The 17186-nt window shown below is 42.5% G+C and overlaps 2 protein-coding genes and 1 pseudogene across 7 annotated transcripts; all 3 read right to left on the bottom strand.

Moving 5' to 3' along the window:
* Positions 1-16: 16 nt before the first annotated feature.
* Positions 17-5785, bottom strand: LOC4325119 (uncharacterized). Of its 2 annotated transcripts, none has more exons than XM_015794307.3 (5): positions 5488-5785; positions 3686-4120; positions 1845-1879; positions 767-1719; positions 17-596 (listed from the first exon to the last, which is right to left on the bottom strand). In XM_015794307.3, exons 2-4 carry the CDS (start codon positions 4014-4016, stop codon positions 790-792), a joined length of 1296 nt encoding a protein of 431 aa, XP_015649793.1. In that variant the 5' UTR covers positions 4017-4120; positions 5488-5785; the 3' UTR covers positions 17-596; positions 767-789. The 2 variants fall into 2 exon arrangements, with proteins under 2 accessions (XP_015649793.1, XP_015649801.1); XM_015794315.3 differs by having other exon boundaries at positions 1845-1876.
* Positions 5786-7566: 1781 nt separating this feature from the next.
* Positions 7567-8924, bottom strand: LOC9270389 (uncharacterized; annotated as a pseudogene).
* Positions 8925-11592: 2668 nt separating this feature from the next.
* Positions 11593-17022, bottom strand: LOC112938363 (uncharacterized). 5 transcript variants are annotated; one of them, XR_010734523.1, is made up of 11 exons: positions 14846-17022; positions 14351-14761; positions 13961-14259; positions 13626-13884; positions 13284-13533; positions 13128-13193; positions 12906-13037; positions 12768-12842; positions 12389-12691; positions 12018-12314; positions 11593-11937 (listed from the first exon to the last, which is right to left on the bottom strand). XR_010734523.1 is itself a non-coding variant. In XM_066303535.1 (11 exons), the coding sequence occupies exons 1-11, from the start codon at positions 16904-16906 to the stop codon at positions 11791-11793; spliced, it is 4284 nt and encodes a 1427-aa protein (XP_066159632.1). In that variant the 5' UTR covers positions 16907-17022; the 3' UTR covers positions 11593-11790. The 5 variants fall into 5 exon arrangements, 4 of the variants coding, with proteins under 4 accessions (XP_066159632.1, XP_066159633.1, XP_066159638.1 ...); XM_066303535.1 differs by having other exon boundaries at positions 13300-13533; XM_066303536.1 differs by lacking the exons at positions 12018-12314; positions 12389-12691 and having other exon boundaries at positions 13300-13533.
* Between the last annotated feature and the right edge of the window lie 164 nt (positions 17023-17186).

Below are 17186 nucleotides of genomic sequence, written 5' to 3'. Positions count from 1 at the left end.
AATCCACTGCAAACAATTTACCCTGTTAAAAACATGCATGACCATCATATTACCACGTCTGCGAAGATGACAAACAACATTACATAACCGTTACATGCCTTCTGTGATGCGTTGTCATGAATAAATAGCATCTCCCGAGTTAAGATTCCAAATATGTACGCAAGTTCCCAAACTATATGAATTTGCAACCATAAAATAAAGGGGGCACATAACCAATAATACAAAACCACAAAACATAGTAACTAGATTGCTGGGACGCTGGATTATATATAACCTTGCAACACAGCAATGGACCTTCGGTCTCAACTCTGAAGGCCATCATCCCCTTTTTCTGTTAGATTACTCGCTACTAAACTGCGACTGGGCTCTGAAATAAACCTCAGTTGCATAGTATACTATATCAACTGTTATTCTACTATCGAGACCCTTTCCAGCACGACAAGTGCTTGCGGCCGAATATGACTATGGCTAGGAGAAACCTTCAATGCGGAGGTCGTTCAACAGCCATGTCATATCATTTGCACCGATTCGGCTTGACTTCAGCTCCCGCATGCTTGCTCTCGCTTGGGAGTACAGCTCCTCTTCAAGAGGGATTTCTAGAAAAGAAATACATGGGCAAGATAAGCACATTTATCTTTGTAATCATATATGGCAATGATACAGGGATGCAATATGACAGTCGGATTTCTCTTTTGAAAGAAAATGACAGCTGGTAAATTGCATTTGGAATGGAATTCGCACAGTACAAGTATGGGAAACTGCTCACCTCGATGATGACTGGCAGTTATGCTATTCCCTCCAGTGCCTTGCCCAGAAGCCCTTCTTTCTGGCAGACTCGCTCTCTGAAATTGACTGGGATGGCCGAGAGCCAATAGAGAAATGCCTTCTCAAAAACGGGCGACTAAACGAGCCCTTCAAGCTAGAACTTGTGCCTAATCTGGGCTCTCTCCTACTTTCCTTCTGATGCTTAGAGCTCCCATCTAGATTAACATCAACTATCACATTTTTAGGTATCTTGTTCTTTGTCTTTGATTCCAACTTCCCAAATAGCTTCACTGTACATTTCTCACCATGGGTGCATACAGGACAAGGGGGATCATATTTGTCAGCTTCTGCAGTTAAGCTATCCAAACAGTCAGCATGGTAAACATGGCCGCACAATAAAACAGCAACAACAGCCAGTTCCTGAGCATTCCATGTGGACCGTTCCTTTAATAGCTTTAAACATAGCTTGCACACCTCTTGGTCAGGTGAATGTGTAGTAGGATTATTAGAAGCATTTGATCTTGTCATTTTACTCGAAACAGAACCTAAGAGCTCACTATCAACTGACCATCTCTCTCTCTGAGATGATGCGACCATTTCAGAAAATGTTCGCATTGACCAACCATCAGATGACTCGCCATGTGATCCTACTGCAGATAAATCGTTGCTGCAGACTGAGAGCATGGAGGAGGATGGCCTTCCTTCAGGAGAGGCGCCCTCGTTGAGAGACCTGAGAGATGGAATCTTGCTGTCGGAGACCTGTCTATACAGTTGATACCCTGGTGATCGACGTGCTTTCCTCATTGAATCTGCATCTGTTGGTAGAGAATGCCCCCTGGAGGATGATGAAGGATCTGCTCTGGATATAGCAGGCGGCGTTGAAGGAACAGAGATTGACATCTTCGAATCTGAAGCCACACTTACTGTGTCTAGCGATTTTCTGGAAAGCTTTGCCTACAAAATATGTTGAAGAAGAAACCTATCAGAAACAGCACATTTCAATCTTCCAAGGTACATAAAACTTAAATGGTAACAGCTAATAATTTCAGGTTTCAGCTATATAGATTAGTATTGCATACCTCAGGGGAAGAATTGCTTGTGGTGGATCTACCTGCTGAAAAAAAAAGTAGAAGAAATCAGCAAGGGAATTGTCAGCAAATAGCTGCTGAGGCAAAAACTCCTCCTGTGCTGAAGACTATTGTCTTCTGCATAAGGATGATAAAATCTATCTTACAGCCTGGCACATAAGTTAAAAGTATGGTCGATGAATTATCACTGAATATAGACTAAGGCTGCATTCGAACCAGCCAGTTCGGAACGCTTCTTTTTAGCACGGAAAACATAGCGTCTCTTTAGCACATGATTAATTAAAGCGCATGATTAATTAAATATTAGCTTAAAAAACTTTAAAAATAGATTAATAATAAATTTAAAGCAACTTTCCTATAGAATTTTTTTTTTTTGCAAAAAATTGCACCCTTTAACAGTTTGGGAAGCATGCGCACAGCAAACAAAAGAGGGAAGGATGGGAACAGGTAGAGCCGAACACAGCCTAAAGGTAGATCTATGTATTAATAGGTAGTTCATATTCGAAATAACAATTCCAGACTAGGCAAGGCAGGTAGTTCACTGAGATATTGACATATGAACACGGTTTCAGAAATCGGTATTCACAGAAGTGCTGGTTTCCGGGGCCAGATAAGTAGGTTACAAGTTTACTGGATGAAAGGAATTCAAATCAAAAGTTGAAGTAAAATAATAGTTACCGCCGGATAATTGTTACTGCAACTGCCAGGAAAAAAAATTGTGGCTATAACAGATCAACAAATTTCTAAAGTTCAATTTTTAAATTTCAAGTATTCAGGCTGGTTTGCACCAGTACCAGTCAAAAAGCTTTGGAATAGTAACAAGATGGTTACGTTTTCGAACCTTGGTTACAAAGAAATGAAATATTACAAGCCAATAAAGTTCCCTTGGGTAAAGGATGCTCCCCACAAAAACCATGCCAAAAAAAGTGCGATGTGAATGTTATATGGTTATATACCAATCCACCTTCAGAGACAGTAGAAGGTTCCAGCAATGAGCACCAAAAACTAGAGCCTAAAATTTATTTCGATAATCCTATGAACAAACGCACATAAGGCAATGCCAAATAGCAAAAAATGGAGTGAGATAAGCTGCTCTGGGTGGAAACAGAATCTAAGATCAATTAGGATGCTAAACTGGTCAAAGGGAATGCAAATTCCAGATTCATGGGGAAATGTGCAAAAATAATATCTAAATTAAAGCAGATCCTGAGCAGGACCAACAACATTTCTTTTGCACCCTTTCTTCATAATCAAAGATAAATTGAGCATCATGTATGCATCTAGAATTATATTGCATTTGAATATCAGTTGGGAAGGTCAAGAGCATTGAATTTGGCAATATTCCCCAGTTTTCCTTTCCAATTTTATATTATGGTACAGGTGGTAGCTTATCTTCTGTTGGAAGTTGTGTAATAAATATGTTGGTAAAGCAAATTAAACAAGTCAACTTTATTCTACTAGCTCTGGAAGAGAGTGCAAATGCATCGAATAAACATAGGTGCAAGGATTCAGAAGTAAATGACATGTTAAATCAAAGTGCTAATTCAGAAAGAAAACATCACAAAACAAATTGTTTATGTTCAAAACAAAACAAATGGAATATATATTTTTTGTTGCCTCAGTTCTTCACTCTTTATGGTTGCATTCAACAGCATTAGTGAACAAGGGCATCATTCTGTTGTCCTAAATGGTAGTCATGACCATGTAGGTTCAATAACTTTGTTATGAAGAACATCAAAGTTGAAATGTTGAATCCCATTCTTTAATCAGGTGAAGGAATGCATAAAGAAACATAAAAGAATGAAAGAATATAGGAACAATTTATAAATTACCTCGAAGGTCAGATCTCGCAATCTTAGATGACTCCCTCTTCCTGTCAGATTTATGGCACTTGAGCTTGTTGAACATATCAGAAGGGCTGCCTCCGTTAGAAAAGCCATCAGTTGGCGCAATTGAGCCACTCTTTGTTTCAGGCCGAATGCTTCCACTACTATGGTTGGAAAACAATGCGGGCATTTCCATTATGTCTTCTATGTGTGTGCGGTTATCCCACCGGAAGCTCCATGATGGAGAGTGTCTTACGTTCCTGAATGCTGACACTTCAATTGGAGTAACACATGGCTGAGGCCTCTCTTTTGCAGCTATACAGCAATTAGCTCCCATGTTTATTGAGAAAGAATTCAATATGCGTTAATCATCCAAATGCTGAGATCTTATCAGTGTGAAGCAAAATCTTGAGCAAAACGTAACATGATCATCCTTCCTAGCTGAGAGAGAAAGAGAAATAAGAGCAATAAGGATATTTTAACCAAGGAATGAAAAAGGCAGGGAAAAACTATCTAGTGTACTTTGAGCTACAATAGAAGCCTCCAGAGACAATTAGAGGTACAACGTCAAAAAGAAAATAAAGCCCAACGAAGCAACAAAAAAGAACACCAACCTAGTCTAGACAGAAATGTAAGGCTTGAAATAGTTAAACTTAGCAAACAACAAATTCCTATCTGGTATATGATACTTTCTTTATCCCCGTGGTCCTAGAAAAGCTGCATACACAGTGGCAACCACATACATATGTTGATATGACGACAGGGAAGAGAGGAAATTAACTTGAATAAAGAATAAAGAAATAAGACCTAATTTGGGGTCCACATATTTGATGGTTGGGTATGGCCAGATGAAATTCATTAGTCCAAGTATGAGAATAAACCGCAAACATCATGCATGACATAAATTTTCTTAGTACATGTCGCCCTCTTCAATTTTCCAGTCTACATATCAAGTATTCATGAAAACAGCAGCACGATCTCCATAGATAAGAAACCACTAATGCCATTTCTAAATACCCCACGAGCTGAACATCAGCATCCATAAAGCAACCACTTCACTTATTCACAATAAGAAAGCAAAAAGAAGTGGAAAAAGATGCTTGAGTATAATTGAAGGAACAAACTGGGGAAGCTGGCTAACCACATAGGGTGCAACTATGTGACGGAAGAAAGCCACAGTTAGGTAGACCAGAATCAGGACATTCCAAAACTAAAACACACTCAAAGGGCACTGATTCCTCCCACACAACACTCTAAGCATCTCATCTTAATGCCAGTGGACCGAATTGCAAATTATTTAACATCTCAGTCATGATATTGCCGTATCAGACTAAAGAAATACCCAAAAAAAACGCAGCATACTTATTTATCAGTCTGATTTTATATAATGTAATATTATGCACAATTATCAGTAAAACATATTTTTAGCTGACAAGAACATTAATACAGCTGATAATTTCGAACCAACAAACTAATACACCATTCAAAAGTAATGGTACATCCAGCAGGTAAAATTGGGGGAAAAGACTAGGGTACCCAAAAGACTAACATGCGAGATCGAGCTCAACATATATTTTCAAATTATGCATAGCATGGGGGAGCAAACGAAGCAGCAAATTTCGAGCAGCGAAACTCAAACCAGCACCCGATCAAAACCCCCCACACAGACCACAGTTCCCCCAGCTACCCCACCTACGCAAGCCACGGCCTCACCCGCACCCGCAATTCCCCCCGTTTCCCCCCACCAACCGCAGCGGAACCCACCCACCCAACCCCAACCCCAACCCCTCCACCCCCACACGAATTACCTTAGAACCACTCGGAGTCGGAGCACCGATCAGAGCGGCGCCCTCTCCCACCCACCCCCGGGGCCGAATCGCCAACGACTCCCACACCTCCGCCTCCGCCTCCGCCGCCGCCGCGGCGCCGGAACTGGGGGCGGTGGTCCGGATCTGGCAAAAGCTCAGCCGCCGCGGCCGCACCCCCAGCGAGCGCCGCCTCGCCGTCGCCGAGAGCTGAGATGGCTGGGCTGCCTAGGGTTTCCGGAGTCAAGCTCGGGGGGGAGGGGGTGCGATGCGATTGCGAGAGAAGAGGGAAGGAGAGGAGAGAGAGAGAGAGAGAGGGTGTGGGTATAAAAGCGGGTGAGAAAAGAAAAAAATAATAATATAAGTAGCACTACTACTCCCCTCGCTTCGCTTCGCTCCGCGGCGGAGGAAAAAAAAAAGGAGGAAAAGAAAAGAAAAGAAAATTGGTGCGGGTGGGTGGGTGGACACGCGGGGTGGGGTGGGGTCCGAGGCTTCCCGTCTCCCGGCTGACGCCGCGCGAGCCTGCTGGGCCACGTGCACACCCCCCCGCTGCGTCTGCGTGTGCCACTGGGGGGAGTCGGGGCCCACCTGCATTGACTCGCGTGGGGGAGCGAGCGCGTATGGGGGGATGTTGGTCGAGCCGTGGGCTTTGGGTTTGAGGCCCGTGGGCCACTGGCCCTCTCTTGGAGTGGACTCGTGGGCTTTGTGTTTGCGTATCGGCCCGTGTCTTCGTTGATGACAGGATGTCAGTCTATCAGTCGCTGAAATAATTGCGAGAACTACAACGTGTCGCATCATATAGTACGTTTGTTTTCTTATGGAACGGAAAAAGTATGTGAGCCCATGAGTTTAAATATATGATTTGAACCAGAATAAGCGATATTCATCTCAAAGAACCTAACTAACCGAGGTATTACGAGCACATGTGCTAAATATATGATTTAAAAACTGAATGGGTAGATTCTAATCACAAGGAAGCTAACTACCTAAGGTATGCTTCTATTGTAAAATTTTGAAGGTAGATAGTGTATTTTACTCTCATAATCAACTTGACTAATCCAAAAGAATTGAACATAAAACATTTTTCTTTGGTGTAAAGACTCTATCGGGTTCCTTTGGCTTTCTCCTAAAAGCTAGGTACTACCTTCATATTTTAATATATGACGCTGTTGACTTTTTACCTAACGTTTGACCATTCGTCTTATTCAAAATTTTATGTAATTATTATTTATTTTATTATGACTTGATTCGTCATCAAATATTTTTTAAGCATGACATAAATATTTTCATATTTGCAAAAAAAAATGAATAAAATGAATGGTCAAACGTTGGTCGAAAAGTCAATGGCGTCATACATTAAAATACGGAGGGAGTAATATATTTGCCTGTTGTTAAAAAAACATTTTTTTCCACGGAACAACACATTGGACGGCGCAAGTAATAAAAACCTAAAGCCAGCACTAAAGGTGGTTGATAGCTCGTCACTGGATCAGAGCTGCATGTCCTTTACAACAGTTGTGCATAGCAACCAAAGCACTGCAACTTTAATCTGAAATTTTTTGAGCTATTTTCCCAATATAGTAATGTTCTGCAGCAAGGGCTATTTGATTCCGCAGTTTACAAATTATGTACGTGCTTATACTAGAAATTATAAATGAGAAAGCTATGATAATGATAAAGCATTGTTGGATTGTGCATGTCAGTCCGCCCTGGGATCTTCTTGAAGACTACTCACATCTGCTCGGTTTATGACATCGCCTGGTGAAGTATGACCGAAATATTTCAACCACCGATGGCTACATGGTATAAGATTTTCTACTCTCCTAGATTTGTGATATCGCAATTGCATAAATGGATAACACAACGCTTACAATACAGTAGCTAGACAGTTGCATTGCATGCACATGTTCGATGATACTGCAAGATTCTTGCTTAATACTCGCCAAATGATTATCTTAAGAAAAATGACACGTAAAAATGAAGCTATTTCCCATGAGAAATAAATATGAAAAATCAACCAAAATTTGAATTTAAGTGGTAGAAAAATGGAAAGCTTCTCACCAGTTGATGGTGGATATAAGGCTATTCTTTCCACTGCCTTTTCCAAAATCCCTTTCTCCTTGTTGACCCACTCCTCAAAACTAATCTTGGTGGTTGAGAACCAATTAAAAAATGCCTTTTCAAAAATGGTCTATGAATCCTTCATGCTAGCTAGAACTTGTGTCAAGTCTGGGTTCTCTCAAACTTTTATGACGGTGCTTAGAGCTCCTATCTACTACTTTTGTCCTATTATAAGTGCAACCATGACTTTCCATGCATAACTTTAATCGTCCGTCTTATTTGAAATTTTTTTATAATTAATATTTTTGTTATTATGAGATGATAAAACATGAGTAGTACTTTATGCGTGACTTATGTTTTTAAATTTTTTTAAAAAAATTTTCAAATAAGACGAACGATGAAATTTGTGCATGGAAAATTATGGTTGCACTTAAAATGGGATGGAGGAAGTATATCAATATCTGTAATAACACTCTTGGACACCTTGTTCTTCTTAATCTTTGAATCCTGCTTACCATATAGATTTGTGAAATATTTCTCACCATGGGTGCGTATAGGACACGGAGGATCATATTTTTCACTTTCTACAGATATTCCATCCAAACAGCTTGCATGGTAGGAATGACCACAGAATAAAACAGCAACAATTGCCAGCTCATGAGCATTCCATGTAGATTGCTCCTTTAATTGCTTTGAACATAGCTTGCATACCTCCTCCTGGCCAGGGGCAAGAGAAGTGGAATGTGGAGCATTTGATCTTGTTCTATTAGTGGTAACATGGCCAAGGAGATCATTGTCAACCGACCACCTCTCTCTTTAAGTTGAAGCCATTGATTCAGAAAATCCTCTGAGATGACTCACCATGTGATCCTCCTGCAATGATATCTTTGCTGTAGACAGAAGGCATGGAGCTCAATGGCCTTCCTTCTTCCAAATAACTCTCATTGAATGACTTGAAAGAGAGGACTTTATTGTCCAAATTTTGCCTACATAGTTGATGACCTGGTGATCGATGTGCTTTCGTCGTTGAATTTTCATCGACGTTAAGAGAACGACTTCTAGAGGATGAAGGATCTGCACTTGTTAGTAGGGGTGGTGTTGAAGGAAGGGACTCTGACATCTTTATGCCTGAAGCAACGATTACAACACTTGGTGATTTGAGAGAACTCGCCTATGAAAGATAATGATTAGTGAAGGAAAGGAAATGAAGTTTAGAAGAAACAGTATTGATTTTACATAGCATTTCAAATATAGATGCGCTAATTTGGAAGATTTAACCCAAAAAAATGAATACTTTTTTTTTCCTGAAACAACCAAAAATGAACACTGCATACCTCAATGGTCGAAGTGCTTGATGTAGATTGAACTGCTGAAAACATGGAGAAGATATTAGTGGGAAAGTTGTTTGTCTCTTTAGGCTGTGTTCTTTGCTCAATGTTCCCAACCCCTCTCCCTCGTGTTCCACGCGCACGCTTTTCAAACTACTAAATGATGCGTTTTTTTAAAAAATTTATATATATACGAAAGTTGCTTAAAAAAATCACATTAATTCATTTTTTAAAAAAAATTAACTAATACTTAATTAATCACACGCTAATTGACCGATCCGTTTTACTTTAGTGAAGTAAGGATTCTAATATGCAACAGAAATACACAGGTTGCTACCCATGATAAACATGGAGAAGAGATATAAGTGGGAAAGTTGTTTTGTCTCTTTTGTGAAGTTATATGTGCACTTTAGTGCAAGGTACGTACACGAACTTTATGATTTTGCACACATCAAAACTAGGAAAAAAGAATGGTTGTCATATCAAGTTAAGAGAATTACTACAACAGACATAATGAACAAATTAAAAACGGTGCCACTCCATTATTAAACTGTGCAAAAATTATAGAGTATAAATAATCACAAATATACATAAAAGTTAATCTAATGAAAGATACACGCGAAGGTTAAGTGTATCTTGTAGCCATGTTAAGATAAGTATGTCACCTTAAGTTCGTGTGTTAAAATTCACGAGGTTCTGAACATAAGGACACCTTCATGTTAAAGTTAAAGTAATTCATCTCCAAAGGCGTGTCAACTACTTTACCTATATACACAAACCACTGAAATTAAGACAGATAAAAAAGATGCTTGCATATTATTTACGTGGGAAAATAGTCTAACTGAAGTGGGGTAAACTATGTGCAGGAAGGCATTTCTAGGTCAAGATATTCCTAAGTATCACTCAAAAGAGAACTTATTCCTCACGCACAACACATGAGCATCTCATTATTTTTGACCCAAATCATTTGGGTCCCGCCTTTTCAAATATCTCCTTTTTTTTCTTGACTGAAATGACATCTTAATGAAACGTAGACAACACGTCAACATAAAATACTATAGATCCATGTGCCATGTAGACGTAACATAGGACAAAACCACTTAGGGAGGTAAATTTATCTGGTTTTAGCAGTTGAGGGATGCTCCATATACGGATTTGTGGTTGAAGGACGTAAATTAAACTAGGCTTAATATTGAGGGGGGTGTAATATGAACTTTTTCCGCGGATGGTTCGTTCACGATACTTCGGCCGTTTTGGGAGCAAATTGGCCCATAAAAACCGAAATCTCTGCATGAGGTTCTAGTGAATATTTGACCGGATGGACCGATGGAGTCGTGGAGTATATGTACAGTTTATACTAGCTCATTTAAAATTGTTTTAAATTACAGCTGTGTATTTTTTTTATAATTTTTGTTTTTCTCTTAAAGTAAAAAGTAGCTGTTTTTCTCTAAATCGATAATTACTTTGTAGGGGTGCAATTGTGATGCCCAACAAGGTCGGGTTCTCACGCCCATCGAGCGCTTACACCTAGCTGGGGAGTGAGTACAGTCTTACCCTCTTCACACCACAATAATTAGCCGATCGATCGAATATCGAATAACGTCATTACGATCTGCTATGGTAATTTCTAGCCATCCAAAATGAGAGCAAAAGCAGTCCTTTTTTCAGCTTTACTACAATTAATAGTACAAAATAGATGTTGCGCCATGTGCAGAGGCGGAGCTAGAACGAAATGAAGGGGGCGCCACTTGTTTAATTTACTCTGCTTTATATCAAGTTTAAGCTAATGCGGGTGTCTAAATTTGTATCGAGGGGGTGCACATATGGTGAAAATAGATTAGGTATAACTACAAATTTTTCTTAACCGGGTTTCTAGGTACCCCTCAATACTCTACCTCCGGCCCTGCCATGTGAAGCCCCGCAAATAATTAGCGAATAAAGAAAAAAGAAGAGAAAAAGAAAAAAGAGAAAAGCAGAGCAGCAGCAGCAGCAAACAGCAATGCAGCATGCAGCCCAGCCCAGCCCAGCTAGCCGGCGGCCCAGCAGAACAGTAGCACCAGCAGCCCAGCAGCAGGCAGAGCAATAGGAATTTTTTTTTTATTTTTAATTTTTTTATTAAAAGTTTTACAAAAATAATTTTTCATTTTGAAAATTGACAGAAGTGGTCGCCTACCGCCCTCTGGGAGGGCGATTTTTAAAAATCGCCATCCCAGAGGGTGGCGAAAGTGACGTGGCAGACGGCCGTTCGCTCTCGGGTGACGGCCGTCAACGAAATTTGCAGGCGGCCCCCTTGCCGCCCTCCGCTAGGGCGATTTTGTACTGTGCGGGGGGCCGCCTGCAAATGGGCGGCGGGGGGCCTGGAATTTTGCAGGCGGCCCCCTTGCCGCCCTGGGGGAGGGCGATTTTATACTGTGCTTTATATTTTTGTATAAATATCAATAGTTATCAAATATTTTTATATTGAAAACTATACAAGATTAAAATCTCCAAGACTGGTAAAATACAATTTTATTATTTTTTAGGGCCTATTTGGAATGTTACCGTACAAATATTTTGTTAGTGCCAAAATATAAGCAAGTTTTGGCACTACCAAATTTTTGGTAAGGTAAAATTGCATTTGATCATATTTGGTTTGCTGCCAAAATGTAAAATTGTAGTGAAGAATGTTCTACATAATCTCAAATCTAGATTACGTATTACCAATGAATAGGCTTCAATCGAAATCAAACACAAGTACTATTCAAATTACCAAAATATTGGTAGGGCATGTTTTTGGTAGCAATCCAAATAGGCTCTTAGTCTTACGCATACAAAAAATCACCACCATAATTAAACATTGTAATGATAAGATAGATAAGAAGTGCCATCGATACACGGTACAAATTTGTCGATCCCGACGAATCAAGCATGCGGTAACCTATCGGCCCCTTCTAGGTCGGTCAGAATGCATTGCATTCTCGTGGTCCTTCAATCGTTGATACTCTACTTGTGTTATCTTCTGGCCATGATATGATGGAGTGACATTGTCGATCCATCGAGTAAATCCACCCATCCTTGGATTGCCCTGTAAAAATAGTAATGTTATTCAGTTTGGGTAGTAATTTTGTGCAAATCATAGCGGATTTTGTAAATGGTTAGACATACAACGAAATCGTTGTCTACATTGGGGCAGACAAAATATCTCCTTCGAAATGTTTGTTCAGCAAAGGATGTAGCCACCTGCCAGCGATCTCTGCACCCACACTTTGGACGCTCGGACCATTTAGGTAACCCTAATGGATTGTTCCTCCAGTCTAAGCTTGCAATTTCCACCCGACGTTCGTACTCCATCCAAGCATGAATGAACTGTATGGTCGGTTCAGGTTGCGTTATCGGCCCGCCACTTGAAGTAACTCTGACTGTGTCAATCCATTGTACGAATTGACATTTCCTTACATCCTCCTATGTACATCCATTTTGGGATAGTTAAGTTAATGATAGTACCGAGGAGTGATGAAAAGAATAGTTGTAATTACCACGAAATCATCGTCGACAATGTTTGGACACACGAAACACCTTTGTCCTCGAGTTCGGTGCCTTACGGACCTTATGACATGACAACGGTCACCACAACGACACTCCGGACGCTCACGCCACGTGGGGAGTCCTAGGGGATTTACGTGCCATTCTAAAGCCTCAGCAGCAATTCGACATTCATGCTCATCCTTCCGCCTTAGGTAGTCCGATCTTGTTTCACTACGTGGGTAAGCACGGGTTCCGTCGTTTTGTGGGTTCTCCATGTCTACCCACTCGATGAAGTTGCACATTGGACGATATGTCTGCGTAAGATGTTACAATTGTGTACGAAAAAGTTAGTTTTTTTATCCATTTGAACTTCGAATAGATGAAGCATACCTGATCAAAGTTCGCGCATTGGAAGAATCTCCTGCCCCGAAGAGGCCCAAGTACCGAAGATCCCGGCTGCAAATCCTGCTGGACAAGGACCATCAGTTTCATACAGGTATTTAATAGTATTAATAAAAAGTAAAGTACCGTGTGGGCGAGGGATCGACGCTCCGTGAGAGGAAGAGCTGGCGAACGCGCCCGAAGAGGTGGCGAACGCCCCTGCGGAGCTCGCGGAAGCGCCGGTCGTGCCTGCGAACGCGCTCGAAGGCAGACGAGGTCCTGCGATGAGGAAACGTGCCGTTAAAACATGGTGACATATTCGTGCAAAAGCTGAAACAAAAATGAACTAATCTCTGGGCTGAACTGTACCGTGCGAAACCGGTGCTGTAGGTCGCACTGCTCCGAAGCTAGGGGCGCTCGAAGGCAAACGAGGTCCTGCGAGGATGGAACATCAAGTTACAACGGGGTGATGTTTTCGTACAAAAACAGAAACAAAACTTAAGAAACCTCTGGGCTGAGCAGTACTGTGCGAAACAGGTACCGTAGGTCGAGGTCCTGCTCCGACGGTAGGCGCGCGAGGCCGTGGTTGTACCGGACCAGCTGGAGGTACGATGTCCACGGCGCTGCGACAGGAGAAGACGCGCATGACCGCACGCATCTTCTCCTGCATCCGGTCGAAGGTCACCCTCTGCTCAACGTCAGTCAAGTGCAAACCTCTGTTCAACCTCACTTGGACTGCGGTGATATCGGCACTGATATCCCGTGCGGCATCAGCCTATGCAAGATGGAAATAAAAAATTCAGTAGTTGTCCTATATTATGCAAGATAAATGAAATAATTGTAAGAACTAATACAAATTCGACGTACCCCCACGAAGTAGTCTCGGTCACGGTGCGTGGGATACGCGTCCGTCACAGCGGCAACGTGCGGCTCTGGGGCGTCTGGAGTGAAGGTCACACGCGCACGAGTGCGAGGAAGGTACCAGCGAAGGTAGTCACGGTAGTTCTCCTCCGTGTGTGGGAAGAGCTCGTTGATCACCTCCTCTGTAGCTAACACCCAGTCGTCAACGTACTGCTGTACACGTGGAGCCCAAAGTGCGCCTGCTAGCTGTCCCCGTCGAGTCAACCTGTGAAGAGAGGTAAATTATATGGCTCGATGAAGTAATTATCATAAAAATTTAGAAATGAACAATCCGAACTCACGAGTGGTCGGCAGGGAGGACGGTCGGCTGCACGTTGCCCGGAAACACCTGCCTAAGTCCGAACTGTCTCATCACACGCTGCGGGCAGTGAGGCTCAACGAAAATGTCGAACACCATCGGCAGGATGGTGAGCCAGTAAGCCTGGTCGCGTGTGCACAACGACGAAAGTCCTAGCGGTGCTCTTGCAGCGACGGCCTCTTCTGTGTACGGCTCCCAGATGACGTCGCTCGGCTGGAGACGGTCAAACTCGAACACGAAGTCCGGGTAACCTCGTCTCACCTGGACGTGAGCATAACGACGCTGCAATAAACATGATCGGAATTAGACATGTTATGTGAAGAAAAAAAAGAAGACGACTGATAAACTTATAACGCAGCGAAGTTGCACTAACCCCACGTCGACACCAGTAAGTCCCCATCGTGGGACCGTCCTCTGGCCACTGCGCGCTGCGACCAACCCCGTAGGGTGCGCTGTCCACCACTGGTCGACCTATGGCAAACCTCTCGGCTGCCCAAAGCTGAAGCAACATAGGGCAGCCAGCGATGATCGCTCCCGCGTCAGTCTTCGTGCACGCCTCACAGAGGGCACGGTACGTGGCTGCTAGCACGGCAGAACCCCAGCTCCACTGCGGCACGTCCTGTGGCTGAGCATCCACGATGGACCGTGCGTAGTGGACCAGCCGGAAGTCCACAGCGTGCCCGTGGGTGCTAGTGAACATCACCCACCCGAACAACCACAACAGGTACGCCTCAAGGGAGCGTCGGACCGAGTTATTATCAGCGTCAGGGTGCAGAAGGTCCGCCTACAATTAAGAATGAAATGTTAGTACAAAACACTCTGTTGATCGCAAATAAGCATGTATGATAATAACAACTTATTTACTTACAGTGAACTGGAGCAACCAAGCCTTGCTAGGCCCGACTGTAGAGTACGGAGGAAGGGTGTTGGCCGGTCCTAGGTGTGGAAGGCGCATCACCTGCTCGAAGCCAAACACTATGTTGTTATCGGCCATGGACGGACCAATTTTCTTGTATCGATCCCTAAAGTACGCTTGCGTGCCGTGAAGGATGAATTCAACAATAGCAACCAATGGAAGTACCCGAACTCCTCGCATTACCCAGTTGTACACCTCTGCCAAATTGGTTGTCATTATGCCATACCGAGATCCATCGGTGTCGAACAATAGAGACCACTTCTCCGTAGGCTCATTCTCAATCCACTGAGTGAAATTTCTGATAGACGACCCTGACCTCCTTCTCATTGTTGGTGGGTCATCATGTAATGCACCAAGAGGTATGGGAGGCTCGTCACCTTCAACTTGTGGTCTGCGAGATTGCTCATCTGTTTGCTTCGTTGTCAACTCATCCAACTTGTCCCACAACTCATTAAATTTCTTCTCTTGGTTCTTTGCACAGAGCCTCTTAAAGAGCTCCATAAGATGCTTGTTCTTGAATTGCTTGTAGAAATTTGCACCCATGTGACGCATGCACCACCGACTCCGAACATCAGGCCACTTAGCTGGAAGTCTCTTCTCATCCCAACCGTTCTGCAAGTAGTCAATAGCCCGCAACATACCCGCATGACGATCATGTATAAGGCAAACGTTGGGCCTCATACGCACCACTGCAATGTGCACTCTCTCTAGGAACCAGTACCAGCTTTCAGTGTTCTCACTCTCTACAAATGCAAAAGCCATAGGTACAACCTGGTTGTTCCCATCACACCCAATTGCTGTCAATATCTGACCTCGGTATTTACCTGTCATAAAAGTTCCATCTATGCATAGAACAGGTCGACAATGCACAAAAGCATTGATGCAAGCACCCAATGAGAAAAAGGCTCTTTGCAGCACACTCTTTGTTCGATCATCAACCGATGTAAATGTATGTAGGTCATAGTAAGTATTATTATTCCTCTGGGCAATGGTGGCTAACAAACGAGGCAAATTATCATAAGAAGCTTCAAATGTGCCATACCTCATCTCAATAATCTTTTGTTTGGCTCTGCAGGCCTTTACATAGCTTATGGTGTACTTGAATTTGTTCTCGATGTGCCTAATAATTGATTTTGGTTCAAAGCCAATGTTACCAACAACACTGCTGTACATCTCACTTGCCACAAAAGCTGAAGTGATGTTTCGGTGATACTTCTCCACCCCTTGTAAGTAGCACTTGTGCTCGGTCACAATGCTAACTTTCCAATAATCATTCCATTTACCCTTATATGCATGGACACGCCACGGACAATCTTCCTTCATGCATCTCACTTCATACACATAATTTGTTGACTTGACCACCCTAAACTCTCTCTGCAAGGAAACTGCCCAATGCTTCACCGCCTCCTTCATCTCATCCTTATGAGCATACCTTGCACCGTCAATTACCTCGTTCTCCTTATACTCCCAGGGTACATGATCACCCTCTAATATAACAAGTCCAGAAAAGTCCTCATTTGCCCAATCAGTGGCCATTACATCACCTTCCTCATCGGATGATGCGTCGTCGTCCGCTTCCTCATTATCCGAATCTTCCCTCTCCATTTCATCAACAATTATACCGACTCTCTCCCCCTCATCCGCCATGCCCATGGCCTGCTCCTCCCTTGGTTGATTTTCCTCATTTTGCATCGATGGTCCAACAACATCCCCTGCATTGATAGGACCCTCTACATCTTCGGTTTGCATTGAAACATTTATATCTTTCTCTTGTACCGACACAAATATAACGAGGGGCCATGACCGTTCAAAAGCCATTTCCACATACCGTCTCCAAGCAGCAGTGCTGTCCATCGGCATTAGTTCCCAAAAATAACCTTCTGTTGCACGACTCACTACAACTGATACTGACATTGTGTAGACTTCTTGGTCTATTCTAAATCCTCTCAACAACCAACTATAAATTGACTGAAATGTTCTCTCCGCAGGCCTATCGATGCCCTTAGATGTCATTACAAAATCTGACAGATCAACACCATCTGGACCAAATCTAATATTTCCTTCACCGTGAACTATCTGAAATGTGACCTTATTTGATATTGTGCCTGATGAAAACAATAACTGCGTTAACCTCGCATTTCTGTACTACGCCCTAAGTTACATTCTCTACAATATTGTTCTCCAAAATTCTAAAAGTAGGTTACATTCTCCAGATCAAACTAAACTACATCTTACAATTAACACTACTGTCTATGTCTCAATTCATACTATTATATTCTATGCTCTGGATCTA

This window comes from Oryza sativa, chromosome 1 (assembly GCF_034140825.1).
Source record: "Oryza sativa Japonica Group chromosome 1, ASM3414082v1".
Classification (NCBI taxonomy): domain Eukaryota; kingdom Viridiplantae; phylum Streptophyta; class Magnoliopsida; order Poales; family Poaceae; genus Oryza; species Oryza sativa.
Note: the sequence above shows the minus strand (reverse complement) of the source record. Positions and strands in the feature narration are given on the sequence as shown.